The sequence below is a fragment of the Umbelopsis ramanniana genome (assembly GCF_025399195.1).
Source record: "Umbelopsis ramanniana AG unplaced genomic scaffold K450scaffold_38, whole genome shotgun sequence".
NCBI classification, from domain to species: domain Eukaryota; kingdom Fungi; phylum Mucoromycota; class Umbelopsidomycetes; order Umbelopsidales; family Umbelopsidaceae; genus Umbelopsis; species Umbelopsis ramanniana.
Genome location: NW_026252124.1, coordinates 198836 through 226554, shown reverse-complemented (window position 1 = coordinate 226554; position 27719 = coordinate 198836). Strand labels below are relative to the sequence as shown.

Genomic DNA, 27719 nt, shown 5'->3' with positions numbered 1-27719 from the left:
AATGAATCTGACAAGCACTTCTGGATAGATTGTGAAAAAAAATGGAAATTCTGGTTGAGAATGATGAATTTCAAGAAAATGCCGCCTGAGATACGGTCGAAAAACAAAATTTGGAGTTTGATTTGCTTACAACAGATTAAGCTGCAAGATGAACAGAATTTGGAGGAAATGGGACGAGTTATGCTCGCCATTTGGATAACTCACTGGAATTGCATAAAACAACAGAGAGAATGGTCGGACCAAGCTGCTTTCAACATGTACGAATCAATCATCCTGCCCACTAATGACCGCGTCCTTCAACCGAAGGAAAAGAAGGCATGCAATGGATGGATACCTATATTACGAAGCGTAACAAGTCGAGGCAAAATTGAGGTTGACGTATGGAAAAGATGCAGATGTTTTCAATGTCAGTACAAGGAAGGATTCCCTGATGAACGTCCGAGTACAGACTTCGAACTGATGTTTCCCTTCCACATCATTTTTGACCCAAGACGGACGCAAATGAAAGCTTTGGATTGGCTACTACTAGCTCCATGGCGAGACCTAAAATTCATGGAACTTCAAAATCGACGACTCGATATCTCCAGTGTATAAACCAAAAAAAATTTTTTTTTTCATACAGTATAGCAATCAGTATAAATAACATTCAGTACATCAGTCAACAGAATTTCAGGAAATAAAAGCAACTCACTGAATACAAAAAAAAATATATATGTAGCAAACTTCCAGAGCTTGGAAATTTTCTGTCTTGACAGAAATGCTATCACCAAGAGCTCAGCATTTATCTTATCTTCACAGGTTCAATGAAGTCGCTTAGTTCATAACAAGAAAAAAAACATGTCAAATTAGGTGTTATGAATTGTGTTTCGAATCATTCTAATAAAATTGGAGGAGACATGCTCGGTCCATTTCAATAACTCACGGGAATTTTATCAAGCAGCAGAGAGAATGGTTAGACCAAAAAGCATTCAATATGTAGAAATCAATCACTCAGTCCACCAATGACCGATCCCTATAAACAAAGGAAAAGAGGCCATGCAATGGACTGGTAGCAATAGTACAACAGGAACAGCTCGTAGCGCAGTCGACGCTTCTGTGTGCAACTGTAACCAGTGTCAAACAAGGAAGGATTTTCCTGGCAAACTCTCGATCACTAATGTTAAACTAGTAATCCCTTTCAAAATATTTTTGATCCAAATCGACGCAAAAAGTAAATATAAATTGGCTCTAGCTCTATGGGCGAGACTTAAATTTCATGAAGCGCACAAATCGACTACAGGATGGTTCAAGTCCATCAAAAAAAAGTACGAAATTATTGTTCAGATCCAAATAGATCAGTTACTAGAAGCTGCCGTCGCCACAAAAAGCAAAAACCTCTATCTGATTAGCCTATATCGACTCCTAACGCTTTTAATTGAATGCACTTGTTCAGTAAGTGTAGAATCAACCCGAATACCAAAAAGAAGAAGCAATAATCCCACAATGGCTACTACATTACAGTACCTGCGATGTTTAAATTAAACTTGAGGGATCTCATGGAATTTTAATCATCAATCCGTCCAACGTTGTATAAAAAAAAAAGATCGCAATGAACGTCAATTTGTTGTCGGCAGCCATTTGAATGAGAAGTTGAATACAAAAATAAATAAATATATGAATGAGAAGCGTGAAAAAAAAGTCTCGACATAGTCCAGTCCTCTTCATCATACGCTCAACTGTGTGTATCTGGAAACCCCTTCTAGTGTAATATTAACTAGAAGCTAGCTTTGTAATAGATCATCTGACAGTTAGCTTAAGTTGGTTGAGCCAGCCGTTTGGTAAATCAACTGGGTTTGCACCAAAGAACCGCAACCATGGCCATTGCTTTGCAGAGCGCTGTGCAAACCATCAGGTCCAAACAGTTTTCTTTTTTAAAACGTAGTACTTTTGTCATATTATAATTACCTAGGATGTACCCTGCCTATATGTGAAGTCTTTGGTCACCGAAATAAAAAATTGTACCCTACTCTGATGAGAAATGTACTGTCAAGAACAAAATGCTCTGAATACAATACCATACGGATACTCTTTTCCTTTGGAAAACATAGATTAGTAGATATTGATCCAGCTGTGATCTCTACAAGTGTGTCTATAAGCCATAAAATCCAAAGACAGTTTAAAATAAACACTGCGCACCACATAATTCTTAATCATATTTTGTTTTTCTAGACCCTGTAATAAATTCCTTGACTTCAAAAACATATCCCACAGCACGTTGCCTGCAAATAGACACAAGCCGATAGTTCAGTGCTATTGAAAAGAAACATAGATGCAGGACAGTGTGTAATGAGAAAGTAATTATACTGATATCGAGAGCTATCTTAATCATCCAGGCAATAGAAGCTGACGTTCCCGGAATAAAACTGCAGCCAACATTGCAAGCGCACACTTCGAACAGTATGGTATTACTACCAAAAAAAAAAAAAAAGAACAGTATGGTATTGTCTTAAAGTAAACGGCAATTTCGTTCGAAACACAATAGATTAATCAAAATATATCACTATAGCTTTAATTTCGGATAATGTCCTGGTTATTAAGACGCCATCCTCTGCTATCAATGGTTGGTTTTTCAGGACAACTCCCGATCGCAGCTGTATACAATAAAGGTAAAAAATGCATCAGCATGTCATGTTGGGGGAGTCATTTAGACCCTCTTTTAACTAGCAAGATTACACGAGCCGTTCACCTTTGAAGGCTATGAGAAGAATACCGTTTACCACCTCTTAGTCATAAGCTTTTAGTTCTAATATGATTGTCAATGTTTTCGTATATGTCAAGGTATTGAGATATGGGTTACGTCATAGAAAGAAGTTACAGATGTCAAGGTTGTTTCCTTTTCGGGGATTCTTTTACTTTGTTATTGAAGAAATGGGTAACAAATGAGAAATGATGTACAGTATATGCGCTTATTCTACGCTTAGCAATGTTATATTCTAGACGTAGGACGTTGGTTTATTAACTACGAATCAGAGCCACTTTCGTAAATGTAGAGGGATGACTTCCCATTGAATGCCATCTGTGTCTGATGTTGGATATATGAAGTTTGGCAAAAAGAAAGATCGGGAGCACTAAGCGCCCGATAAAGTATCCTTTGCTAATAATTCAGGCTCTTCTTGCTTGACTTTCTTTCGAATCCAGAAAGCGTAATAAATTGTACAGAGAGTGGCAACGATGCCTACAATGGTAAGGGTAATGTTCGACAACACAACAGTCTTGTCCAAATCAAAGTGAAGGATATAAAAGAGCTTCAGTCCAAATTCGCACTCCAATGTGAAAACGTCTAGTGCTGTAAGGATTCGAATATGGCGTCTAAACGTCTTGGATGTTCTCCAGAAAAATTCTAGTCGAGGTTCCATCTGGCCATCCGAACGGGTGATGGGTTGCATTGGTATCAGGTCCTTTGCAAAATAGTACAAGATAGGCTTTAATTCAAAGCTTTTGTACCTTACAGGTATAAGGGTTACAAGCATAGCTCCACCAACTCCGGCAGTGCTGTTTGCAATTTTGGGAAAATTCGTCAGCGATGGATATTTAATAAAACTTATTTTGCCCTATACCTCGAAACTTTTCTTTTCCCTTTCATCTTAGCATTGATAGTGCTTATACTTACACAAATGATTCTCTCAGTAGCAATAATTTCGGATCTTGGCTTACGACGGCCAAAATGACGGATAATATGAAGCCTGATGTGAAAAGTCTCGATTAGGAGCGGGTACAGTTGAAATCAAATGAATAACTCTTAAGTGACCGGCAGACATACCGAAAATTACGGCAACTCCAATCATGTCCAATCTACGAGCAATAGCAGCTTGAGCAATGACGGAAATAATAGTTGGTGCAGTCGAAGCTACCAATGCCCAAACAGCAGGTATGTGAGGCTTTAGAGCATAATATAGGCCGATGGGTATAGCAGCGTTGAATAGGATTATATATAGTGCTTTGAGGAGTGCCTGCCTTCGCCTTCGCCGCTTAGATAGTGGGCTATCTATATCATTAACATCAGTATTGTTCTCAGCGGCTATGTCTACAGCGCTATCTGACACTTTGTCGACGGCTGATATTTCGCTTTCTTTGGTGGACTGCAGAGTAATATCATCGGGAGTATTCTGTTGTGGTATGTTGTCGTTTTTATGAAACTCTATTGTGCCGTCGAGCCCAGGACTTTTTATTCTCGATTCTTCATCGTCAACGGATTTTTTTTCAGTGTCTAGGGTCGCTAAAGAGCGATCTTCAGGCACTGTCATGAAACGAGACAAAGAAGTGCAAAATGGTCGGATGTCGTAAGAAAAAGAATTTCAAGTTTTGGATTTAAAACCCAGCTCAATTGCGTGCGTAATGCGGATGGACTTTTTTGCCTCTGCCAAATACCCAAAATGCGTGTTTGTGAAAGTTGCATACATCTGAACAGAATAATTAAATACTTTGAATGGTTTCGATAACTTTAAATTATAGCACGACTACATATAATGAAAACGTGTAAAGCGTAAGCTAGCTCTATCAATCTTATAGAAGCCTCGGACGCCATCTGATCTTGTGATCATGCCCGTCTCGACGGCGGGAGCGCCGAAATTTGGCCCAGAAAATTTCTGAAGGTTTACAAAAAAATGTTGTTTGTAAATGAAAAGGAAGAGGGCAATTGTCTTTTATGAAATATTGTTATACGTCCTATCCACCATATATGGTGCAGTTATGCAATATACTGTTTAGGGACTTTCGACTCAATAGCGACACTATACAGACACAATTTGGTACCTATGACAACTACAGGCTCACATACCTTTGATACGACACGAGTCTTCGTAATGTTTTGCCATTGTGCTAAGAACACAAGTGGATCAACACTGTTACTGCTACTATCTTGTATTATGATAAACAACATGTTCCACTTCCTGGGCACAGAGAGACAATGTTTTAATGCAAGGCATCAAGCTTCTTCATAGCTCCTTGACTACAAAAAAATAGCTTCTTCATAGCTGGTAATCTGATCGTTTTACCATCGACGAAGCAGTAAATGTCAAAATTGCTCATCCATTTTTGGTGTTGTAGAACTTGTCTTCGCCTGAATCTCCCTAACCTACGTGTAAAGCGATGTTGCCATGGTTGCCGTATGTGACGGAAAGAAGTACAGTAAGCCAGTGAATGGTCTGGCTTATATATATAGGTGCGAACACTGCTTCGTATTGCTTCTCAGAATGCGACGATGTGTTAATATCAAATATTTGCTAGGTATGGAGTACTTGTTGCGTATGTGGAAGTGTTTAGTTCCGTAAGTCTCTTTATTATACACTGATAAATTCATATGAAAAGGTGATGGTACTTTGGCGATAACTGGTTGACAAGTCGTTTTTCACAATTGCTGGACTGGCGGTCTTTAAGGCTCATGAGCTACAAAATTTTTGGAGAACGGTCCGCATCCTCCACTTCTTGTTCAGCCAATCCAAGACTACAGCATAGCACCATGGGTAACTCACAATGATAAGAATTGTTACAGTAGGAGACCAGATCTTAACATTTATTTTGAATAGCGAACCGTACGGTAACGGAAGCAACAACTGTTCACGGGACGAATCCTCAATTTCTGATCGAAAAGATCTTGAGAGAAAAAATCACAGATTCATTATACTGGAAAGAGCACTGTTTCGCGTTAACAGGTAAACTTCTTTATTAAAAAAGAAAGTAAAAGGAAACAGCTTCTCATCCATTTGTTACATTTTAGCTGCTACTGTACTTGACAAGGCTGTTGATCTTCGCGGAATTGGAGGACAGCAGACCAGCTATAAGCCAACTGAATTCATCTGTCTCACACTTAAACTACTTCAGCTGCAACCCGAGAAAGAAATTGTGATCGAGTACATACGAAACGAAGACTTCAAGTGAGTGTCCTATTTATACCCCCTTGTTTTCTTATGATGTTGAAATAACTCGAGAAGATACCTTCGAGCTTTAGGAGCATTCTATCTACGACTTGTTGGTAGCGCTAAAGAAATATACCAATATTTGGAGCCGCTGTTAAACGATTATCGGAAGCTACGACTCCAAACAGAAAGTAAGATATTCAACATATAAGGAAGAGCCATGTATCGATAATTAACGGAGCATTGTCATAGGTGGTAATGAGATTGTACATATGGATGAATTCATCGATCAACTATTGAGAGAAGAGCGAGTATGCGATACTATCCTTCCACGAATTACGAAAAGAGATATTTTAGAAGATGTAGAAGATTTACCTCCGCGCAAAAGTGTGCTAGAGAGCGATGATGAGGCTGACATTTCCCAAGAAGATGAGCGCTCCGTGTCCCCACCACGCCGCAGACGTAGTTCCAGCATAGATTCCCCCCCTCGTAATGCGCAAAGGTATCGATCTCCTCGCTCTAGATCTCGCTCCCGAAGCCCTCATAAAAGGTCCAGTAGATATAGATCACCAAGTAGCTCTCGTTCACCCTCTCGTTCACGTCGGTATTCTCGATCCCGTTCTCGTTCTGTGTCACCATCACGACCACAGTCATCTCGGCAGCGAGGCAGACGATATAGGTCTCCAGCTTCCTCTCGCTCACGATCTCGCTCTCGATCATCCGACTCCCGTAAGAGGAGATACTATTCTCCTCCCAGCCGTCAGTCCCACCCTGCATCTCGTTAGAGGGTTTAGATAATTATTTGTGAATAAAAAGTACTACAGTTAAGCCAAAAGTTGGATAGTAAATCCAAAAGTACAAGTATTGTCTGTTTTCAGTGAACTTGGTGCGTAGGTGTTGAACTATGTCATCTTTATGGTTGTTCATGAACACAATATGATCTCGTCACAACTGCATGACAAATGATATTAAAAAAAGGCGACAAAATTTGACTGAGCTACTTTGGTAAGTGTGCTACCAGACATTGTTCTATAGCCAAGTCACCATTGCCATTATTGCAGCGAATTCAGTGTTGTATTTTCAATTTTTAATTTTCATATCCCATAGATTGTTACCACGCTTCTTACTTTTTTAGCCATTACCGCATGGGCATCGGCATTGAATATGGTGGCTCCTCGTGGATATCGACAAATTTGCTTCTTATATTTTCCGAGCACTACCTTGGTCGTCTGCCCAGTTTTGTGATGTTTCACAAGGAGAGCCGCACAAGCCTTGGAAAAGTGAAAAGGTGCTGTGATTGCATTCTATTCTGTCGGTCAAGGAGACCACATGAGTAATGTAGCTCTCGTTAAAGCAAAGTAATGACAGAAATGACTAACATTATATTTTCATGCTATGTTCGTCTTCATTAATTTACGTCGCCACCAACCTGCGCAAGGTCACGTTCCTGCATTTTCTTTGTTCACAGGAAGGTCACACCAAGCTCCCAGCTGTCCATGAGCCATGAGAGTTGCTCGTTATGGACTTTACCCCATTAGAGAGCAAAGTTTCGAAGCACAAAATACCGTATTTTCGCACCGCCATGTTGAAAATTGATTTAAGGGACACTTTTTGAGGCGATTTTTTGAATTTCGTAGAAAAAGGAAAACGATGAAATCAATCCTATACCTAACATTGATCTCCAGCTTTCTATTCTCGTTACCCTCCCAAGCTGCGCTTGGAGATGGATACTGGAGTACTTCTGGAAGAGATATAGTGGATGGATCCAACAATAAAGTCAGAATTGCTGGAGTAAGGTAAACATTATGGCTAATCATTTTTTGTGCGAGCTAATGCCTATTATATTAACTGACACATAAAATTTGGATTAGCTGGTTTGGGTAAGAATCGTGCTGCATTAAATATAATGGGAAGATATCTCTGACATCTGCATTTATCATGACCGCTCCATTAGCTTCGAGACCAACAATGTAAGTAATGGAAACTGAAACGAAAGTTCATTGAAAAATTGTGAAATAACAATTTAAATGTCGTAGTATATCCCACATGGCCTATGGGCTGGTAAGCGAATCAAATATTTACCAATACTAAACCCTTCGTGAAGCTAAGGCAATCATCCCATGATAGTTAGCTATCAGACACTCTTGCAAAACATCTCATCAAACGGATATAACGCAATTCGTTTGCCGTATTCAAATGATATCTTCAACTCGGCTAACGCACCTAACAGTATCAACAGCCAAGTCAATGCTGGACTGCTTAATAAAACTAGTCTGGAGATTATGGATATACTTATCAATTATGCCGGATCGCTCGGATTGAAAATTATTCTGGACAGGCACCGCCCCGATGCTACTGGACAAAGCGCATTATGGTATACCTCTACGACGTCAGAGTCTACATGGATTGCCGACTGGGTAACTTTAGCAAATCGCTACAAAGGTAACACGGCAGTGATTGGAGCAGATTTGCACAATGAACCACACGATCCGGCTTGCTGGGGTTGTGGTAACACTACCATCGATTGGCGATTGGCTGCAGAGCGAGCTGGCAATGCCATCTTAGCAGTCCAACCGAACTGGTTGATTATTGTCGAAGGAACTTCAATCGTCAACGGTAGCAGCTACTGGTGGGGTGGTAATTTGATGGCAGCTGGCCAATACCCCGTTCGCTTAGATGTTCCAAACAAGGTATTTCACGTTAGCCTGAATAGCGGTTAAGGTTTTGAAACTGCTAATGCTTGAATTGTTATTAGCTAGTATACAGTATTCACGACTACTCAACCGATGTATCGCAACAGACTTGGTTTAGTGACCCTACATTCCCGGCCAATTTGCCCGGCATTTGGGACAAATATTGGGGATATTTATTGAAGCAAGCGAGCCCAGTACCTATTTGGGTTGGAGAATTTGGAACTACCTTGGCTGTTGCATCTGATGCACAATGGCTTACTGCGCTTGTAAGTTATATGAATACCAATGGTGCACATTGGGCATTCTGGTGCTGGAATCGTAAGTGACAACTTTTTCATTCACCACCTCTTTAAACGCATTAATCTAACATCGTATTACAGCGGTAAGTTATTAGAGTATATGTAGTAAAAAGATGTCGAAAAAGTGCAAGTTATTGATACTGTGAATGCAAGGATTCTGGAGATACTGGTGGTTTAGTCCTTTATGACTGTAAGTTATCATTACTCACGGCCATTGAATTTGATCGTCCAATCTGATGTATATTGTTTGCAGGGCTTACTCTAGGTAAAATATAAGAACGATGTGCCTGTTGGTAGAAAGATGCTCCTTTTATCTAACATGCAATGAAATTGTAGAGAAAGCAAAGGATGCTTACCTCACGCCGGCTAAGTTCCCGTTGGGTGGATCGACTCCATCTTCCTCCACAACCCATGTGTCAGTGTCTACCACTACGTCTCAAAGCGCAACTCCTACGACTACAGTAACCACTTCCTCTAGCAAAAGCTCCACAACTACCACAGCAACTACGACAACAACTGCATCAGGTCCATGCGCGGTAAGAGAATTCGCTGACCTTGGCAACTATAATAGTCAGTAGTGCCCATACTAATAAACTTGCAATCTAGACGCTATATGGTCAGTGTGGAGGAATTGGCTTTACAGGACCGTCTTGCTGCGCCTCTGGAACATGCAAATATAGTAGCTCCTGTAAGTGTCTCTAAACTGGGGTTTCATTGTAGTTTACTATGCCTAATCTTCTTGTCACTAGATTATTCTCAGTGCTTGAGCGCATAAAGAAAGTAGCCATCAGCAGTCTTGCCTTCTGCAATTCAGTTGAACGCCATAACTCCTCATATGTCTAACATAACACGGTATCTGATTAACCTTTGTTCCGTTCTTTAGCTTACGTATTGAAATAAAAATCATTTGAGCGAGACTTGATAGGTGTAGAAGTTTGTAAAATGGTACGATTTGGTCTCGAATGAGCATGGTATCCAGTAACAGAGTAGAAGATATATTCAGTCAGACTGAAGAAGGTATAATAGAAATGTCACATATTTTGGGTAATGTTTGTCAATCCCTCCCCCCAACAACTTGATTTTATAGCCACAACAGCTTATGACTTCAGCGTGCACGCCGAGTGTAACCCTTTGGTATGTCTCCCGCACTGTTGCGTTTTGAAGTTTTGTTCGACTGGACAAGGAAAGATGAAGATTTGTTCTCATTTCAACAAGCATCAATGTATCCCACTTTCGCATGCACATTCAATGACCATACTATTTATCGAATTATTGATCATCAACTAGTTCACGCTCATCGGATTAGCATAGCACAGTTATGGCGGGCGTGTGGCTTGACAGTGACCGAAGGACTATTCCTGTTCGACCTACGGCGAACAGACTATGAGACAGACTTTGCTATATCATTTTTCCCGTTTCGCGATGTGTGGGTAACTGTCCCGGTTGCCCGTATGATAGCCCAAAAATTGGCCGTAGAAGATAAGCTGACGCATTTCCTGGATCCGGCGTTAGACAAAGTTTTCTCTCATTATTCACTTGAGCGAGGGGATCTTATTCATAACTGGAAAGTAGATAGCATACCCGACGCGGTCTATTCAACACGAGCGATCGTTGATGCACCATTTTACCGAGCAACGCTACTTCCAAACAATCGCAAAGTTCGAACTCAAATTGCAAGAACGGCTCAGCCTGGTGTAGTGATGCGCGATAGAATGGAAGACGGTCTAATATTGTGGCAAGTGACCGCGTATGAAGAATTTGTAAAAAGTCAAGACAAGCAAAATGCCAGTGATATTCTCCAGGAGAATACGGATGACCAAGCAACCTTGTATGAAGCGATATGGGACGCTTTTCAAGGCATATTGTGTGATGTCAAAAATATCGATCGGCCAGATGTAGATTTAAAGCAAGCACGCGTCCTCTCCGATAGCATTATGCTAGGTAACATGCCACTGAGGCGTGAATATTTGGCACAGACTTCTTCTCTCTTACAAGTCTACACATCGACAATAGCTGCTAAAATTGCTCAGGAATTAGCTCACAAGAATTTACAAACCTCTCCTCCACCAACAATTCCCGTAACTCGCACAGAGAGTTCGGATATAGATATATTGTCTCCGGGAAAAGCTGGAGTACTGCTTCATGAACGAATGGATGTGCTTGAGCATATGCTACAGAAAACTGCGGTGGAAAATATGGATCGTAGTAAGGATATTGACGAGTTGAACGCCCAGATAGCGACCATAAAACAGCAGATACACGAAATTGGCTTTCATAACACACAGGCAGGTGGCTGGAGAGTACTGGAGGTTCTCATAGTTCTTATCATAGCATTTTTCGGATACTATTACAAATTGTATACCATGTAATTCTTCCATTCATAAACGAAAGAAATGGACCGTATAAAGTAGACCATATTAAAGAACCCGTTTGGTGCATTTCTACCAAACTTTAAACAGCACTCGGGCAGCAGCATAGCGATGACCTTGTAAAGCGCAACTCTTCACCTATTGAGGGTTAATAAGAGTTATTTGAATTTTTGAACAGAGACGTACTAAAAGTGATAAAACCTACGAGCTCGTATCTCGCAAGTTTCACATATCTATTAGCTTCGGGTCCAAGACTGAGTTCTACGAGGACTGAGTAATAATGCAATGAAAACAATACTAATGACTATATAGCAACATGTCAATCTCTAATAGTTTTCTTTCTGTCTTTCACTTACCACAAGATTAAGCACATTTTGCCGTTATCATTTTGTGTAATGTTATTTGGTCAGCTTGAAAGGCCACAGTATGGGTTTTCCTTGGTTTTGCTTGAATTGCGACTCAAAGATTTTCCATATATGACAAAGGCTGTTGCACGAATTTTCGAGAATTCATCTCCCGCATATACAATTTTTCAGTTGAATATCCAATTAACCAGAAGCTGGATACGTTCGTTCCTCTAGATGGTAAATACCAAACGAACCGAGGCAATTCAGCTTCGGGCAACCCCTATAGAAACGATAGAAGAAAATCAAGATCTAGAGATTGGACCGTTAAATAGCAATGGGTATCTACCGGTTCCAACATCATCCAGCAATCGGCAATCTCGGCATTCCCGCACAGAGTCAGGTTCATCATTCAAGATGTTTACGCATACATTCACACCGGAAGATGCAGGGGAAGAGGCTAAAGATGTGACTGGTGGCGATTCGAAGCGATTAGCAGCTCAGGTTAGCCTCAGACCGGACGTTGCAATCTTGTTTCAGGCACAGTGCTAATATGTCACAATGCTTTTCTATTAGGCTCTGCCATCATTACTCATATCAGTGGCTGGTCTTGTTATAGCCGGATGGCTGATGGATATATATCAGGTAACAAAAGCGAAATTATATCAAGACGAGAGATATATATATCATACTAAAGCGTCATTTCAGCACTGGAGTGTGTTCACCCAGGTGTCCGAACTGTTCATCCTGGTACCGGTACTTCTCAACTTGAAGGGTAATCTTGAAATGAACCTTGCTGCTCGATTTTCCACCTCTGTAAGCATTATTTTCGGTGTAGTATATGTTCTAAACCGATGAATCTAATCCTTAATAATTCTAGGCGAACCTTGGTGATTTGGACTATAAACCAACCAGGAATGCGCTGGTTTGGGGAAATCTTGCGCTACTTCAGGTGCAAGCTTTGATAGCCGGCTCTATAGCCGGTCTGTTTTCTTTTATTCTTGGCCTCATTACGCATCCTAACGATGCCAACACGATATCGGAGAGCATGCTTATGATATCCTCCTCCATGCTTTCGGCGGCAATGTCCAGTTTTGTTTTGGGTGTGTTCATGTGTGCCCTTATTATTATAAGTCGAATGTTCAGGATAAATCCAGGTACTGACAATCCGTACTAATTAAGTCTTGCAATGGTGCGCATGCACATGCTAATGCTATCTTTCTTTTTAATAGACAATATAGCCTGCCCTATGGCATCTTCACTGGGAGATGTTGTAACACTTGTAATTCTAGCGGGATGTTCTCATGCGCTGCTCGCCAGTCTAGGTGCGTTTAAGAAACTATGACGATGCTGAATGGGCACTTTTTTATTAACCATTGGTTTTCAGATACCCTATTTAGCACTTTCCTCTTCCTTGGAATGATGATATCTATTCCTTTTTTTGCCCGTGCAGTGTGGAAAAACAAATCTGTCAAAGATCTCCTCTGGTCTGGCTGGACTCCAATCATTGCTGCCATGTTTATCTCAAGGTAGATATATATTCCCATATTGACCATGCTGCCTATCAATAGCATACAATATTCTAATCATTTTATGATTTTAAAGTTTGTCTGGATTGGTTCTCGAGCATTATGTTGAGCAGTACAAAGGTCTCGCTATGTTGACACCTATTTTGGACGGTATGTCAGATTCGTGGTGTAAGGCTGCAACGTAACAATATGCTGATATACACAATTTTAGGTTTGGCCGGTAATTTGGGATCTATATACGCTTCCAGAATCAGCACATGTTTGCACGTAGGAAAAGTCGAGGACTACAACCGCGTTGAATGGACGCTATTAATCATGAATGTCGTTGTTCAAGTGGTATTTCTAATGATAATATGGGTACTCAATCTCGGACATCTCGATTTTACTATCTGGTTCTTCTTGAGTTACTTTATGGTATCAATGCTTTGCGTAAGTTGTGACCTTTCTATCTCCTTGTTGCTTCTTCATGTTAACAGTTGTTATCATACAGACGTGGTTGGCTTTGAAAATGGGCAAATACATGACATTGGCCTGCTGGAAGCGAAACTATGACCCTGACAATTATGTACTGCCTTATCTGTAAGTCTCAATTCTCGTGCACTGCACACTCTTTATCCTCTTTATCATTGTAAGCTCACCTTCATTATCTCTAGAACTGCCACCATCGATGTCATTGGCACAGGACTACTTGTAGTTTCTTTCTCGTGGCTAACAGATGCTGGTCTTGCAAATATGGCAGCGGATACTACTACTCTCTCTAATAACCTGTGATATAACCCACTTTAGACATTCCATGATACTTTTTAGATATCTAATTGTAACATTATCAACCAAAATCTCAATAAACCACAAAAACATGGCTATTTTGTGAATCTGCATCAAACTCTTACTGGTTCATGAGACGGTGTTCCGTACAATAATAATCAAGTGAGTACATCTTGGTGTATGTTTTCTCTGTTAGCGTATGCACGGGCTATTTGGTTGGGTTTACTCAGTGTCAGCTCATCATGAAATTACAACCCCGAGTGAGAGATTCATTGGAAATGAATCAGAGATTGAAACCATCAAATGTGACTGCAATTTAGTTCCTGATCAATTCTGATCAGCTCTGATTCACAGCAAAAAGTTCGTTCCCGGTTCATACTTGACATCACCAATGTCCAATCTCAACACTCCTCGCAAATTCCGTATAAAGGCTCCTTGCTCAACTGCCAACATTGGTCCCGGCTTTGATGTATTGGGTATCTCACTATCACTGTACTTGACCCTTGATGTTGAGATCCTTGACGGGTCACAGCCAAACACCAAGGACTTTGAAATGACTTACTCTGGAGAAGGAGCCAACGACGTTCCACTCATACCCGAAAAGAATTTGATCACAAAGACGGCACTATATGTCCTCCATGCTAATAGCATCAAGTCTCTTCCAAAGCCATTGAAGATTCATGTACATAACCCTATACCTCTCGGTCGCGGATTAGGATCTTCAGGCGCCGCTGTCGTTGCTGGTGTCGCTCTTGGTGATGCCTTGGGTCAGCTGAATATGGGAAAGGACCGAATGCTTGACTACTGCTTGATGATAGAACGTCATCCAGACAATGTGGCTGCTGCACTGATGGGCGGATTTGTAGCGTCGTATCTTCGTGAACTAGATGCCGCAGACTTAGAAATTACTAGCATCCCAGTATCCGAGACATTTGACAATGTCACGAATGGCACTGGTCCTTCTCCACCACAACCACCACGAGGAATTGGACATTTCGTTCGACTTGGATGGGCGAAGGAGATTAAAGCAATTGCTATAGTACCAAAGTTCGAAGTTGCTACTGCCAAGGCCAGAGCAGTTTTGCCAAACAACTACGAACGCAAAGATATTGTAAGTAATTTTTTTTTTGGAATATCTGTAGGCTATATGATCCTCGCAATTGCTGATACTGATTTTTTTGTAAAGGTATTCAACCTGCAAAGACTAGCAGTTTTAACTACTGCTCTTGGCCGATCTCCTCCGGATGCGGACTTAATCTATAACGCGATGCAGGATAAGATCCATCAACCATATAGAAAGACCTTGGTAAGGATATTACATAATACATGAAACATGAGCTCGTAGGGTTTGTTCTGATAACAACTTCAAACTAGATTCCTGGTCTGCCAGACGTTCTTACGTCCATCACCCCACAAAAATATGACGGTCTTTTGGGCATTTGCCTTTCTGGAGCAGGACCTACCATTTTGGCACTTGCCACTCACAATTTCGATACCATCGCGGAAGAGGCGATGGCAGTTTTTAAGAAAGTCGGAGGATTCGACTGTTTCTACGAGGTTTTAGACGTCGTTGAGGACGGTACTACATGTACATACCTTTAGATCATAAAAGAAAAACTTCCACATAGAGTGCTAAAATTTCTACCGTTTTTCATTGAGCGCCTTAAAAAACAATACATCAAATAGACTTTGATGTCATGACATAACTTTGGGGCCATTTAAATGATCAAGAATTGAGTAGGTGCGTGCAGAAGTGATTGGTTGAAAAGTGCTATTTCATATCAGGGAGTCAGGGGTCATCGGTGGCTAGGGGTAATGGAAACGCTAGAGCAGTAGTGGAGTGCTCTTGCAATCTCATTTAAAGCGACGGCACTGAATTGACTTTTGACTTTTACTCCTTGAACAAACCCATTATGGTTGCATATATGTTGTTAAAAGCAAGAGTCATTAGGAACTTTATCCCAATTTTCCTGCTTACCTCTTTCTTCTATACTGCCACTCAAGGAGCCAACTTTGGCGATCCTTGTGATCCCACACCGATATACAGGTAATGGGAGACTAAAAAGCAACCATAATGTAATATTGTCCGTTTCATTAAGTATGATAAAATCAGCCAGTCATGGAAGTACGAAGATTTTTGCAACAATGTATATCTCTATTGTGACGCAACTACTAGGAGGTGCCAGTACAAAGGCTGCTCGAATTCGGATTACATACATGGGTAAACAGCTTTTATTCTTGGTTTAAAGTGTATCAATATTCCAACACCTTTTATCAAAGATGGGACCTGAAGGTTCATACATTTCCTGAACGATGCAATACAAGAGCTCAATACTGCCCCGATGATCAATCACAATGTCGGCCATTGCTGCCCGACGGAGCAAAGTGTGAGCCGGTAATCATTATCATAAAAATTAATCGCTACTGACACAACGCTCATACTGATATATCGTTGTGTACATTGGTACATAGCAAAGGGACGACGAATGTTCTGGAAGCTATGCCATGTGCTTAAATTCAACATGCCTCATTAAAGGCGCTCCTCTATCTGGATTTTGTGGATCTGAGGTGTAAGAAACTTGTCATCAATGGTAAAATGCTCTCCCATATATTCTGACTCGTTATTTTATAACAGAACAAATTACGTTTCATATGATTCTAGTGGACAGCAAATACTTCAGACTATCATTCGAGATAATTGCACTCAAGGCTTATACTGTGATTACACTGAGTCCCACACATGTATTCTGGCCAAAGCAGTTGGCGTATCATGTACCCAGGATAATGAATGTTTGAGTGATAACTGTGTAGAGTCAAACAATACCTGTGGTGTAGCTGCTGACTCTTTTCATAAAGTATCGGCGTGGGTTTGGGTGGTTTTAGCGATATCGATATTTCTTTTCGTAGTCACTACTCTATTACTCTTATGGTTCCTCCATCGCTATCAATCAAAGCAAGAGCACGAGAAGGCCCGCAGATTTTTTGAGCAAGCACAGCGGTTCTCCAAGCTGGCAGAAGATGAAAAGCTTAATGAGAAAGCTCTAAAGAGCTCTAATTCAGCTTATCATACATCTGGAATGATTTATCTTGCTACACCCGGTTCAATGCAATTCAATCCGCGCAAGTCGAACGGGAGCCCATCTCCATCAGCTTCAAACAATTAGAAAATTTACCTGCTGATATAATGGGCTTATGGTCACTCTAATATATATGTATGCTCGTATATTTTGAAGATGTAGTCCATTGTGATAAGTAGCGAATAAATTTGAGAAGCCGTAGCAAATGAATCGAAGTGAAAAATGGTACCTGATTATCATGATTATTTTGCATACTCTTCGGACATCATTGTCATGTATTTGGTGTTAGACAGCGTCATCATGAAGCATCTTGACAGACGGTGGTACTCTGGTGGCATTGTTCAGTTATGTGCCTGCAAAGAATTTGGTATGGGCCACCGTGGGACTTTCTCTGCTGCTGCGGTATTATTAAAAGGTATATCCACAATATTTAAAAAGCAAAAGTGATTTCAGAACACATTACTCACCTGCTCCAAGGCTAGTAATCAAATAAAAAGTCTCAATCAGTTCGACTCAGGAACAGGCTTTCTTTCTAGCTGTGGCGTTCCCGCCATTATTCTAGGAACAAGTTCAACAAATCATAGTGTAATGCTGACTCACAAAATAAAAAAAGGACTCACGCTACGGGAGTGGCTAATTTCTACCACTACTTAATACTTTATCGCCCTTCTCCATTCGAATCTCATACCCTCATCTCTCCAAGTCTTAATGTCGGCAAGAGCATTTCTCCCTTATTCCATTGCGATAGTTACTCCCTTCACCAAAAGTGGCGCTTTTGATGCTGCTGCTGTACCAGGGGTGGTTGAATACTACTCAAAGCTCGCGCCAGGTCTTTTGGTTTGCGGCTCTACTGGTGAACAACACGTCCTAAGCATCGCAGAACGCAAACAGCTTTATCAGATCGTTCGCAAAACAACAGGGCCCGATTATCCTTTGTACGCTGGAGTAGCTACTTTCAAAACTGCCGACGCTATTGAGTTAGCTAAAAGCGCATATGAAGCTAAATATACTGGTATCATGCTAGGATTCCCTCCTTATCGTATCATCTCTCAAAGAGATGCTGAATGCTACATCAAGGACGTGGCCGCTGCAACTCCCTTACCAATCTTTCTGTACAACAACCCTCGACGCACGGGATTTGCTTTGGAACCTGAGGTTTTTGTTCGCCTGGCTAATAGTATTCCCAATATACTTGGCATCAAAGAGGCAGGAGATGCCGAGAACGTTAACAAAATTAAGCCATTGGTTTCAGAAAACATCTCATTCCTTACCGGTAATGATACGTCAGTTATAAACAATTTCACTAAGGAGGGTTATAACGGCATCACCGCAATCATTTCTGGAGTATATCCCGAAGAGATGAAACAAGTTCTAGAGCTTGTAGAGCGTGGTCAGGTGGATGAAGCAAACAAAATAATGAATGAGGTTATTCGCCCCAGTGTCGATTTGATGCAAAGTGCTGGTTTTCTGCCCAGTCTTAAGTATGTCTTACGCAAACGCGGAGTGCCTGCTGGATATTGTCCTCCACCTATGTTGGATCCCTCGGAAGAGCATCAACAGGCTCTCGATAAGGCTTTCAATTTGACTGCTTAATGTTGTCGTCTAGTTTGATGTTGGTTATAAAAGAGATTTGAATTGTAGAGTTTCCGTTTATTTGGGTTTGATTAGCTGCACTGTTCATCCACCTACTATATAGCTATTATGGTACGAGCATCCTCAATCCCAAATGAATGCGACTTTTCCAGTTTTTCCAGTATTGAAAAGTTCATACGCAGTTGCCGCGTCCTTGAGTCTGTATTTGTGGGTCACAAGAATTTCTGGATGAAGTTGCCAACGTGCCAACAGCTCGACTAAATCCTCCATTTGAGCCATACTGCATACCCAGGATCCTGATAACATGATGATTATAAGATATCTTTACAGTGTTGACAAGTTGGGCGGAAATGCTTTCCTATTACTTACCATGAAGTGTGATCTGTTTATGCAACAGCATCGGAGAAGGCGAAAATGTGACATTTCCACCTTCACCCACATATACGACTCTACCCCAGCGGCGTGCAGCCTCTAAACAAAAGTGTCGAGCCTGGGAGTTTCCTGACGCGTCAAAGCAGACTTCAAAGCCCTTTCCATCCGTGGCTTTCATAGCTGCTTCCGTGTTAGATTCGATGAGTGTGATATTATGAGCGATTGCTTGCTGTCGTCGTTCTGACATTAATTCAACTCCGTAAACTTCTGCGCCGCTTGCTCGAGCTATGAGGGCAATGCACAGTCCGACCGGTCCAAGACCAGTGATCAATACTCTGTCACGACCAGAGACTTGTGCTCGTAAACATGCAGCATATGCCGTTCCAACGCCACAAGCAACCATAGCGCCATCCACGAAAGTTAAAAACTTTGGCATTTTCACCAAATTCTGTATATCGGCTATGATGTAGTCGGAATGCCCGCCGTCGCGTTGATAACCGTATGCCTTACGCTTAGTTCCAGTACATGAGATGTGCCAGCCCATGCGACAGTCCTGACAGACGCCGCAGCCGTTGATATGATAGACGATACAGCGATCTCCAACCTCAAATCCATCGCATCCGTCACCAAGTTGATCAATTTCACCGCAAGGCTCATGTCCAGCGACTACCCCACAGTATTTCCCTGGCCCGTCCTTCCAAGATTCCTTTCGATATATTAGGTTCAAATCACTGCCTGAAGATGTGTTTCGGTTCAAAATAAGGTGAATACAGCAGCCATGGCCCTATGAGCGGATGTCCCACACTTACCGCATAATGTAGAAGCTTTTACTTTCATTCTCACTTGCCCGTAGCCAGGGGAAGGTATGTCAAAAAGACGTACTTCCAAATTACATTTTCCAAGCATAACAACGCCAAGTCGTTTCTCTGGCGCAGCGATTTGTTCCATTTGATTCGTAAAGTAATAAAATCAAAGTTTTTTGTTGCCAAAGAATTTATACTCATTTGCGCACGAAGGAAAAAGCGCCAACTTAATTGCCATAAAACTGGCTTTGCTCCTTTGCAAAATGCCTACCTATCCTGTCGGATGACCACATCGGGTCTTGAATTTATGTTCACAGTGGAGTGGCGTACAAAGCTAAATTGTATTCAGTTATGGTGCTTGAAATATAGATGATATATACCGGGCACTTGGTGAGATGTTCAAAATGAAAGTTGGTAAAATAAGAGGAAGTTTCAGCCTGTATCGTAAAGCTTAGCATTTCGGTCAATTGAGGCGCTATTTTGGCGCAATCGAGCTGAAACGCCACGCGTAGAAACTTTCAGTCATACAACAGCAATGGTTATTTGCCATATCACTTGAAAAGATATCTCAATCTGCAGAAAATAATAATAAATAGATGTGATGAAGATTTAATGGACTTGATCGCTTCTAAGTGTACCATAAATACTCGAGACTAGCATTCCACGGACATTTAGTTCGCTCATGGATACCGTAAACAGCAACTTTGCTTATAGCGAATCAGCAGACCCTCTTTTCAAAATGGTTCTCCTTGCCGCAACCTGGATAACTAAGAAAATTCGTTCAAAGATGATCGTCATATGGTGAAATAATCTAAATTTCTGCTTTACAGCATTCATTTGAAGGGTTCACAATGTGTAACCCCACTTGAAGGTATACCACTGTCAAAAATTTTTTCTTTGTTTTTACAAACTTGATTTTTAAATTACTTTAATGAAACATATCGGCAAAAGCTGATTGATAAAAATATTTCTACCAGGCTGTGATATCGTCAGTAGAACATGTCGAATCGGTAGCATTGGATCCGCAGCTCACGGAGTTACTTTCTTGCTGCAACTTCCTGAACAAGTTCTTGCCATGGCGTTTCCACCTAGGGGCAATGCCGCCGGAAGCATGAAGTCGTTCCTCAACGACATCTAGTTTGAAGAGGTATGACTTGCCATCCATGAGCACTTTCCTTTCGGCAACTTTAATTTCTATTTCAGAGCCTTCCGATACAGAATTGTAAAAGTTGTCGTCCGTGACAATGACCCCAAATAGAGCAAAGTTCGCTTGATTACGACTGTAAATGTATGCAAAAGACTTGGCTATAACAGCTTTGACACCGCACGCCTTTAGTGCACGAGGCGCTTCTTCTCTGGATGAACCACTGCCGAAACCGGTTCCTGCCACAATGATACCGTAGCCTTCTGCGACTCGAGGTACGAACTCTGGCCTTGTGTATGCAAATGAACCTTGTCCGAGCATCGTCTCGTTGTCAGCTGTACACTTGTCAATAGGAATAATGGCATCAGTATCAATGTTGTCGCCAAAAAGTTGAGCTTTGGATGTGATTGAAATTGGCAATAACGAGACTTCTTCCTCATAGGCCATGGTGATGGACTTTTGGGAGAAATCTTGCTTAGGCTCCCGGTAGATAATAGATTTCTTATTTTCTGTCCAATACATGCGAATGCTATTAAAATAGGATTCGTCAATGTCATTCAGTAGCTCTTGTGGGTCCTGGAGTGTCATGCTGAAACTTGAAGCTGCAACTGTAGCTGCAGAAGTAATGTTTCCTATGGATCCTTTTCCCATTCGATTCTTGAAGTTTCGGTTTTGAGAAGACAGCCAGACTTCACCTTCACCAGCTTGATCTGCTCCCATTCCGACACAGTAACTGCATCCTGGAGCGCCGACTTCAAAACCGGCATCAATATAGCATTGAAGGAGTCCTAAGGATCGAAGTTTCGCAATGATTTGAACGGATCCAGGTGTCACTTTTCGTTTTCCCTTGCTGACTACCTCTAGACCTTTTTTCAAGCCTTGCTGCAAGACCAGGCCACCCATGATGAGATCTTCTTCTGCTGTTGTGCATGCTCCAATGAAGCAGCCATCTAGCTCCATACCCTGCTTTTCAGATACAGAAACCACATTATCAGGTGATGGATATAAAGCTATGTAGGCGCCAACGTCCTGTAAATTGATAGTACGGGTTTCAACGTATTTAGCACCAGCATCCGGTTGAAAGTAGATTGCTTCGTCCTTATGACTAGATCGTTGATCTATAAAGGCAGCGGTTTGTTGATCTGGAACAAATACACCTGCAATTGCACCAAATTCTGTGGACATATTGGCGATGGCAAATCTGGCGTCACAAGAGAGGTAATGTATACCATCGCCAACGTACTCCACTGCTCTTCCTGCAGCGATGGTATTGCGCTTGAATTCTCCAAGAATATGCAAGATGATATCTTTTCCGCCAATTCCAAAGTTTGGTTTGCCAACGAGCTCAATCTTGACCACTTCAGGAACTTGAAAGAAGGTTTCTCCTGTCACCAATGGGAAGACGACATCGGCCGCACCTAGGCCAACTGCCAAGGCACCTAAAGCACCACTAGAACAGGTGTGAGAATCTGCACCGATAATCAGCATTCCAGGTTGAGCACGCTGCCTGTAAAATTCTGTGTGCATAATTGTGGTATTTGGAGGTTGATAGTCCTTGATATCTAGCTCCTTTGCACCCGATTCTGCTGCGTCAATGAGCGCCTTCGGTTTAGGTAAGTGGTTGATCCTAGGGTCCACGATATGATCGGCCGCAAGCCAAACACGATCGTTACGGTAAATTCCAGGCTTTCCAAGCTGATCATAAAGCTTGTACATTCCAAACCAGCTTGCTTCGGATGCCATAGTCCAGTCCACCTTGACACAAATCATCTTTCCAGGAGCAATTTCAGTATCGCCCATGGCATGATGAGCAAGAATTTTTTCCACCAAAGTACGCGGATGAGACATTTTTCTTGGTAAAATCTAAAGAGTTGATGAAGTGATAAGTCAGTATATGTTTGCGACCTTTTTATCTCCAGATAGCGAAACCAACCGGGCATGGGAGAAAATTCTTACGTTGGTGAGGCGTTCGCTTGGATTGCCGATTTATAGCCATAAATGGCGAAAGTAATCATCACCACAAGACATTTGTAAAAAACGCAAGCAGAAATGGCCAGTTTGCTCTCTACAGACAAATGTATACATTGAAATAGCTATAGAGACTGTTGAAAAGAGGATTTTTCATTGTTTACGAAATGAAAATCTCATTTTCTTAGTGACAATCGCCTTAGCCTGGCGGAGCTGATCGCGATTGGTAGAAGTTCGGCAACGGTAGCGGTGGCATTCTGAGCGGAGTTTGGTAAACATGGCAAAAAGGCGGTAACATCAGATGGTACGAAGAGTACAAAAAGCCTCGTATGTTTTGTCTAAAAGCATTTGAAAAACATAGCAAACATGAGCGTCAAGAGTCTGAGAGAACTAATCCAAAATCCTGAAATATTGGTCTGCCCTGGTGTCTACGATGGCATCTCCGGCCGGATCGCTTTGAACAAAGGATTCAAGTGCCTGTATATGACAGGAGCAGGAACTGTCGCTTCAAGATTGGGTATGCCAGACATTGGCGTAGCTGGACTAACGGACATGCATGCCAATGCATCTCTCATTGCAAATCTAAACCCTCAAGTTCCCGTAATTGCTGATGCTGACACTGGATACGGCAATGCTGTGATGTGTGCAAGGACACTTACCATGTACGCCAGAGCTGGCGTTGCTGGACTCCATGTTGAGGACCAAGTTCATGCCAAGCGCTGCGGCCACCTTGGTGGAAAGGAGCTTGTCTCTGAAGAAGAATTTGTCATGCGTATCAGGGCCATGGCCATCGCACGTAAACAGATCAATTCCGACATTGTCATTATTGCAAGAAGTGATGCACTACAGTCGTTTGGAGTAGATGACGCCATTCAACGTTGCAAGTCTGCAGTCTCTGCTGGAGCTGATGTGGCATTTGTTGAAGGTATCACTAGCAAGGAAGAAGCTATCAAAGTTGTGGAATCTCTTCATCCTGTTCCCGTTCTGATAAACTTGGTGACAAACGGTGTAACTCCCAACTGGACCACTTCAGAGGCTCAAAAAATGGGATTCAAATTGTGCCTACATCCCTGTGCTTCCATCATTCCGGCTTCTCTGGCCATTGGGAAGGCTATGGATGAGCTTTTGCGTGAGGGTACTGACGCATCCTCATGTGAAGGAGTAAATCCCAGAGAGTCCTTCATGAATATGGGACTCTCTGAAGCAATCAAATTGGATCGAATGGTTGGATCCACTACATTTGATAACGTTTAATCAAAGTAATAAAACATGTTACATTTATTAAGCAATAGGACTTGGAACATCGAAATTAAGCAAATCGAAAATCTCAGACATATCGTTACAATTTTCCAAGTTTTTAACAAACTGAATGATATCTTGTTGTCGATTTTCTGGGACGAGTTCACTTGTCAAAGAATGGAATTTCGTAATAATTTCATCACTTGTAAGTGGCCTCTTCACTCCTGTAGGGCGAACGACAGTAGTTGTTAGCTGTTCTCCATTCATCAGCACAATGGTAGTGCGGGTGCACATCTTGTCGGCGTGGTTTGGGAGTTGATCAAATTCAGATTGATGCATGACTTCAATTTTGGGTTCCAAACGCCACAGTTCTTCTCGGTTGAGCATACTGCTTGAAAAAGTATGCATGGTGATGTCGCCGTCAATGATATGAGCGGCGGCAATGTAGGCTGCATTCATCTGAGCTCCAATGACTGCGATGGGCTTTTCTGCCTTCCAGCCACCATGCTTGAAAGCGGGTTCACTCATTTCAATTTGAATACTGCGGATATTAGCAACCTGGATATCGTTCTTGGATTGAAGCTCCTTAAGGCAGTCAATGGTGGCATGAATTCCACCCATACAAGCATAAGGCTTGACGTTGATATTCATAGTCTGCCATTTAACAGAAAGGTCCTTGATAACTTCACTAGGAGCGGGTGGATCACCACCATTTGCGAAGACGGATAGGAAGCCTCCATAAGGTCTCTCGAAAACTTTGCTAATTCCCTTATATCTTGCTTCAGCCATCAGAGCGGAAAATAGGCCGTTTCGAGAGGCAAAGCCATGTTGCATTCGCTTGACGGATGATTCAAACTGGGCTGACATCAGTCCACAAGCTTGTGTGCAGGCAATACCAAAAGCGTCTTCGATCTGATCCGAGTCCAGGTTGAGCAACCTGGAGCTTGCAGCTGCGGAAGCAGCATGACCAAAAACGGTACCGCTGTGCCAGCCACGCGACAGTATATTGCCACCGCCGAGGGCCATTCCCACACGTGGACCAACTTCATAACCAGCGATGGCAGCTACCAGGAATTCCTTGCCAGTGACTTTTCGGCCATCATTCGATGCTCGCAAATGCGCCACTAGAGATAATAGTGCAGGGAGAATGATGGAGTTGCTATGGAGCGGTGCTATGCTATGGTAATCGTCAAGTTCAAAGCCCTGAATAAGCGCACTGTTGATGAGGGCAGCAGGTAAAGGTCCAGTTCGCTTGTCTTTCCACCCTATTAGAGGGCAAGTTCCTGAGGGGGATTCCATTCTCAAAATAGCGTCAACCGCTGTTTCTGACCAAGGCAGATGCGCTGCTACTAATGCGCAAGTAAGTCCATCCAGGATGAGGTATTGAGCACGTTCCTTGGTGATGTCTGGAATAGACACCCAATCGAGAGCAGCGACCCATTCGCTCAATGTTTGAGTTACGGGTTCAGTGGATAATGGAGTTTCGAGCATGGGATCAACAAATGACGAGATTGCTTGGAGGGAAGGTTTTTTTAAAGAATATATTACAGAAAGAGGGGCTCTTTTATATCCATCAGACGTGAATGGTGGAGAAAATCATTTCCCACCTTAAGGTATCGGCAATGGATGCGAAATTTTCGGCATATGCCATATTAAGAATAAAGAACATGATAAGCAACAGATCTCCGCTCGATTACATATTTTTCATTGTGTCCGGCCAAACGTCCCAGTTCCAGAAATCGTCAAAGGTCATAACATCAAAGAATGGACCAATTAAATCCTTGGTGGGTGCTGTATCGTTCATCAAATTGATTCCATTTCGAGCCATATCTTCTTCCTGCTGTTTCAGAGTCTTTGCCCGTTGCCATTTTTTATACTCTAGAAGCGTGCTGGTGAAAATACCCGCTCCAAGCCTGGTTTTGACCGGGCAAATTTGGGGAGAGATAGCTTTTTCAACATACATGCTTTTGATGCCCTCAACAAATATTTGTGATCTTGACGCCATATCTCCTTTATAAGTGGACAATCTTTTCAGCAGCGTGAATGAATCAGATATGTTGTTCCTGGCCACATCGACATCGATCATGCCTTTGTAAGGCGATATCGTCAGTTTGAAGAGCACGGTACTGGCAATCAGTAAATTGGTGACAATGAAAAATGGCCAATATTGACAATCAGGATCCTTGTCAAGTAAACTTCGAATGACTTGAATATGCTGCATGCAAACGAGGTACGTGGGGATGATCGCGTCTTTCTGGTCTGACTCCGGTACGTCTGGAGTGAGCAAAAAGGAGTGAAGTTGTAGTTTCGCATGTAGATAGGTGAGTTCTGCAATTTCGGATAACGGTGTGATTTCATTCAAAAGCTGTGAAAACGTGTCTTCCACAGACCTATGAAGAAGAGCTTTCGCTGAGGGGTTCATAGTGCCATCAGGAGTACCAAGAACATCAATGCCTTTCTTAAGGGCATGTAGAATTTTGACTCTTTTAATGAAATCGGCGACATTGGCATCCTGTTCAGAGTACTGTGTAAGGTCGGGAATATAGGTATAATCTAACGTGGCTGTGCTTGGTACTCCATGGAAATCAGCATTGAGTTGGTTGACCAAGAAGCATCCAAGCCATGTTAGCAGCTTCATTTTTTGTGTCGCTCGTGTTTCGCTTGCAATGGCGTATTCCTCAGTATATGTAAATCGATGCAAGCCTATTTGGAGAGCCATATGCGTAGCCAACCCACAATACGTCCATGAGGCATCTTCTTGTATCGTTCGGTGAGTTAGTGGCCAATAACATAAAAACACCATAGCGCAGACATTCGATAGAGCTGTAAATGGCTTGAAGATATAATGGGTCAGGTATGACTTGCTAATCAAATCCCTAACATGCTCGTGTATCACATCTGTTAGGTCTGGGCAAGTAGTGGCGACGGTCACTGAGCAGATGGACCAAAACAGCAGAGGTGATTCGTCAGATAATTTGACCGGACTGATATATTCCAAAGGTAAAATAGGAAGGTGTCTGTGATAGAGATTGATGAACATGTCAAACATCAGTCGAATGCGATGTCCTGGAATAATAGTACCGAGGAGAGCTTCATCTTTCGGTTGCAGGTCATTTGCTGACTGTAACACCGCTATCAATGGAGGGCTCGTGCTGCGACCCTCGGTAAGGTTTTCATTATTATTAGCGACATTATTGATGGAATCAACTTGACTTTGAGGCGTCAACATGGTTTGCATAGTGTTTGCTTGATTCTGTTGTGGAATCTGTACAGGTTCAGAGCGTCGCTTCCTTTCTCTTTGAAAATTGCGGTCAATCTCACAAAAGTGGCTGTTCTTCGTACATCGGGAGCAAGGTGACGGAAATCGATCCATAGCATCACATTTCAGCTTCATTTGACGACATGCTGTACAGGCTTTTGCTGATCGTGTACGCTTGCCAGCCTTCAATGGCTGACCATCGTCGCTGGTAGGTGTCATTTGATAGAGTCTGCGCTCACCATTTTTTCCAAAGTTTTTAAACACAGGCATTTGATTTCCCCGCAAGTCGGGAGTTCAATTGCGTATTTCTCTTGAGTCAGTTGCTTTCCCTGAACCTTCAAACCTTCTCTTCCTCCCTTTTACTTCTTTTT

General features: G+C 42.0%; 14 protein-coding genes across 14 annotated transcripts; 9 read left to right on the top strand and 5 right to left on the bottom strand.

Annotated features, from left to right (window-relative positions):
- The first annotated feature begins 28 nt into the window (after positions 1–28).
- Positions 29–704, top strand: K450DRAFT_247226 (uncharacterized protein). The gene has a single exon (XM_051590036.1). The coding sequence runs from the start codon at positions 61–63 to the stop codon at positions 592–594; it is 534 nt and encodes a 177-aa protein (XP_051443517.1). The 5' UTR covers positions 29–60; the 3' UTR covers positions 595–704.
- Positions 705–2813: 2109 nt separating this feature from the next.
- On the bottom strand, positions 2814–4291 carry K450DRAFT_281744 (uncharacterized protein). The gene is made up of 3 exons (XM_051593410.1): positions 3800–4291; positions 3650–3722; positions 2814–3531 (listed from the first exon to the last, which is right to left on the bottom strand). The coding sequence occupies exons 1-3, from the start codon at positions 4281–4283 to the stop codon at positions 3108–3110; spliced, it is 981 nt and encodes a 326-aa protein (XP_051443516.1). The 5' UTR covers positions 4284–4291; the 3' UTR covers positions 2814–3107.
- Positions 4292–5389: 1098 nt separating this feature from the next.
- Positions 5390–6753, top strand: K450DRAFT_247220 (uncharacterized protein). Its single transcript, XM_051590035.1, has 6 exons — positions 5390–5501; positions 5565–5690; positions 5756–5912; positions 5970–6085; positions 6147–6396; positions 6472–6753. The coding sequence occupies exons 1-6, from the start codon at positions 5420–5422 to the stop codon at positions 6677–6679; spliced, it is 939 nt and encodes a 312-aa protein (XP_051443515.1). The 5' UTR covers positions 5390–5419; the 3' UTR covers positions 6680–6753.
- Positions 6754–7832: 1079 nt separating this feature from the next.
- K450DRAFT_200338 (uncharacterized protein) lies at positions 7833–9653 on the top strand (the record flags this gene model as incomplete). The annotated part of the gene is made up of 9 exons (XM_051584629.1): positions 7833–7864; positions 7931–7955; positions 8033–8584; positions 8650–8905; positions 8968–8969; positions 9065–9076; positions 9225–9422; positions 9458–9574; positions 9636–9653. 9 exons carry the CDS (start codon positions 7833–7835, stop codon positions 9651–9653), a joined length of 1212 nt encoding a protein of 403 aa, XP_051443514.1.
- Positions 9654–9959: 306 nt separating this feature from the next.
- Positions 9960–11347, top strand: K450DRAFT_247215 (uncharacterized protein). The gene has a single exon (XM_051590034.1). The coding sequence runs from the start codon at positions 10023–10025 to the stop codon at positions 11253–11255; it is 1233 nt and encodes a 410-aa protein (XP_051443513.1). The 5' UTR covers positions 9960–10022; the 3' UTR covers positions 11256–11347.
- Positions 11348–11660: 313 nt separating this feature from the next.
- K450DRAFT_247211 (uncharacterized protein) lies at positions 11661–14011 on the top strand. The gene is made up of 10 exons (XM_051590033.1): positions 11661–12103; positions 12176–12244; positions 12308–12415; positions 12480–12756; positions 12832–12924; positions 12987–13128; positions 13205–13278; positions 13340–13557; positions 13619–13707; positions 13782–14011. Exons 1-10 carry the CDS (start codon positions 11837–11839, stop codon positions 13897–13899), a joined length of 1455 nt encoding a protein of 484 aa, XP_051443512.1. The 5' UTR covers positions 11661–11836; the 3' UTR covers positions 13900–14011.
- Positions 14012–14246: 235 nt separating this feature from the next.
- K450DRAFT_247208 (uncharacterized protein) lies at positions 14247–15599 on the top strand. Its single transcript, XM_051590032.1, has 3 exons — positions 14247–15004; positions 15080–15199; positions 15268–15599. Exons 1-3 carry the CDS (start codon positions 14285–14287, stop codon positions 15493–15495), a joined length of 1068 nt encoding a protein of 355 aa, XP_051443511.1. The 5' UTR covers positions 14247–14284; the 3' UTR covers positions 15496–15599.
- A 141-nt stretch (positions 15600–15740) lies between these two features.
- Positions 15741–17186, top strand: K450DRAFT_247204 (uncharacterized protein). Its single transcript, XM_051590031.1, has 5 exons — positions 15741–15940; positions 16007–16114; positions 16174–16288; positions 16366–16463; positions 16529–17186. Exons 1-5 carry the CDS (start codon positions 15807–15809, stop codon positions 17055–17057), a joined length of 984 nt encoding a protein of 327 aa, XP_051443510.1. The 5' UTR covers positions 15741–15806; the 3' UTR covers positions 17058–17186.
- Positions 17187–17612: 426 nt separating this feature from the next.
- K450DRAFT_247203 (uncharacterized protein) lies at positions 17613–18624 on the top strand. Its single transcript, XM_051590030.1, has one exon. The coding sequence runs from the start codon at positions 17679–17681 to the stop codon at positions 18561–18563; it is 885 nt and encodes a 294-aa protein (XP_051443509.1). The 5' UTR covers positions 17613–17678; the 3' UTR covers positions 18564–18624.
- Positions 18625–19940, bottom strand: K450DRAFT_247201 (uncharacterized protein). The gene is made up of 3 exons (XM_051590029.1): positions 19745–19940; positions 18933–19670; positions 18625–18859 (listed from the first exon to the last, which is right to left on the bottom strand). Exons 1-3 carry the CDS (start codon positions 19881–19883, stop codon positions 18687–18689), a joined length of 1050 nt encoding a protein of 349 aa, XP_051443508.1. The 5' UTR covers positions 19884–19940; the 3' UTR covers positions 18625–18686.
- A 768-nt stretch (positions 19941–20708) lies between these two features.
- K450DRAFT_272914 (uncharacterized protein) lies at positions 20709–22730 on the bottom strand (the record flags this gene model as incomplete). Its single annotated transcript, XM_051593066.1, has 1 exon — positions 20709–22730. One exon carries the CDS (start codon positions 22728–22730, stop codon positions 20709–20711), a length of 2022 nt encoding a protein of 673 aa, XP_051443507.1.
- A 486-nt stretch (positions 22731–23216) lies between these two features.
- Positions 23217–24104, top strand: K450DRAFT_176380 (uncharacterized protein; the record flags this gene model as incomplete). Its single annotated transcript, XM_051584239.1, has 1 exon — positions 23217–24104. One exon carries the CDS (start codon positions 23217–23219, stop codon positions 24102–24104), a length of 888 nt encoding a protein of 295 aa, XP_051443506.1.
- On the bottom strand, positions 24100–25681 carry K450DRAFT_247198 (uncharacterized protein). The gene has a single exon (XM_051590028.1). It carries the CDS (start codon positions 25578–25580, stop codon positions 24132–24134), a length of 1449 nt encoding a protein of 482 aa, XP_051443505.1. The 5' UTR covers positions 25581–25681; the 3' UTR covers positions 24100–24131.
- On the bottom strand, positions 25682–27678 carry K450DRAFT_247197 (uncharacterized protein). The gene has a single exon (XM_051590027.1). The coding sequence runs from the start codon at positions 27616–27618 to the stop codon at positions 25783–25785; it is 1836 nt and encodes a 611-aa protein (XP_051443504.1). The 5' UTR covers positions 27619–27678; the 3' UTR covers positions 25682–25782.
- Between the last annotated feature and the right edge of the window lie 41 nt (positions 27679–27719).

Coding starts and splice junctions, on each gene's coding strand:
- K450DRAFT_247197 (XM_051590027.1), bottom strand. CDS start 27,618: ATGCCTGTGTTTAAAAACTTTGGAAAAAATGGTGAGCGCAGACTCTAT.
- K450DRAFT_247215 (XM_051590034.1), top strand. CDS start 10,023: ATGTCTCCCGCACTGTTGCGTTTTGAAGTTTTGTTCGACTGGACAAGG.
- K450DRAFT_247226 (XM_051590036.1), top strand. CDS start 61: ATGATGAATTTCAAGAAAATGCCGCCTGAGATACGGTCGAAAAACAAA.
- K450DRAFT_247220 (XM_051590035.1), top strand. CDS start 5,420: ATGAGCTACAAAATTTTTGGAGAACGGTCCGCATCCTCCACTTCTTGT. Junction 5,913..5,969: donor ATACGAAACGAAGACTTCAA/GTGAGTGTCCTA, acceptor TAACTCGAGAAG/ATACCTTCGAGCTTTAGGAG. Junction 6,397..6,471: donor CCCCCTCGTAATGCGCAAAG/GTATCGATCTCC, acceptor ATCACCAAGTAG/CTCTCGTTCACCCTCTCGTT.
- K450DRAFT_247203 (XM_051590030.1), top strand. CDS start 17,679: ATGTCGGCAAGAGCATTTCTCCCTTATTCCATTGCGATAGTTACTCCC.
- K450DRAFT_247208 (XM_051590032.1), top strand. CDS start 14,285: ATGTCCAATCTCAACACTCCTCGCAAATTCCGTATAAAGGCTCCTTGC. Junction 15,005..15,079: donor ACTACGAACGCAAAGATATT/GTAAGTAATTTT, acceptor TTTTTTGTAAAG/GTATTCAACCTGCAAAGACT. Junction 15,200..15,267: donor AACCATATAGAAAGACCTTG/GTAAGGATATTA, acceptor ACTTCAAACTAG/ATTCCTGGTCTGCCAGACGT.
- K450DRAFT_247201 (XM_051590029.1), bottom strand. CDS start 19,883: ATGGAACAAATCGCTGCGCCAGAGAAACGACTTGGCGTTGTTATGCTT. Junction 19,671..19,744: donor AAAAGCTTCTACATTATGCG/GTAAGTGTGGGA, acceptor ACACATCTTCAG/GCAGTGATTTGAACCTAATA. Junction 18,860..18,932: donor TAAACAGATCACACTTCATG/GTAAGTAATAGG, acceptor TCATGTTATCAG/GATCCTGGGTATGCAGTATG.
- K450DRAFT_247211 (XM_051590033.1), top strand. CDS start 11,837: ATGGTAAATACCAAACGAACCGAGGCAATTCAGCTTCGGGCAACCCCT. Junction 13,129..13,204: donor GCTGCCATGTTTATCTCAAG/GTAGATATATAT, acceptor ATGATTTTAAAG/TTTGTCTGGATTGGTTCTCG. Junction 13,279..13,339: donor GTTGACACCTATTTTGGACG/GTATGTCAGATT, acceptor ACACAATTTTAG/GTTTGGCCGGTAATTTGGGA.
- K450DRAFT_247198 (XM_051590028.1), bottom strand. CDS start 25,580: ATGCTCGAAACTCCATTATCCACTGAACCCGTAACTCAAACATTGAGC.
- K450DRAFT_247204 (XM_051590031.1), top strand. CDS start 15,807: ATGGTTGCATATATGTTGTTAAAAGCAAGAGTCATTAGGAACTTTATC. Junction 16,115..16,173: donor AATTCGGATTACATACATGG/GTAAACAGCTTT, acceptor CTTTTATCAAAG/ATGGGACCTGAAGGTTCATA. Junction 16,464..16,528: donor GGATTTTGTGGATCTGAGGT/GTAAGAAACTTG, acceptor ATTTTATAACAG/AACAAATTACGTTTCATATG.
- K450DRAFT_281744 (XM_051593410.1), bottom strand. CDS start 4,283: ATGACAGTGCCTGAAGATCGCTCTTTAGCGACCCTAGACACTGAAAAA. Junction 3,723..3,799: donor TGGAGTTGCCGTAATTTTCG/GTATGTCTGCCG, acceptor TTTTCACATCAG/GCTTCATATTATCCGTCATT. Junction 3,532..3,649: donor CTACTGAGAGAATCATTTGT/GTAAGTATAAGC, acceptor AATTGCAAACAG/CACTGCCGGAGTTGGTGGAG.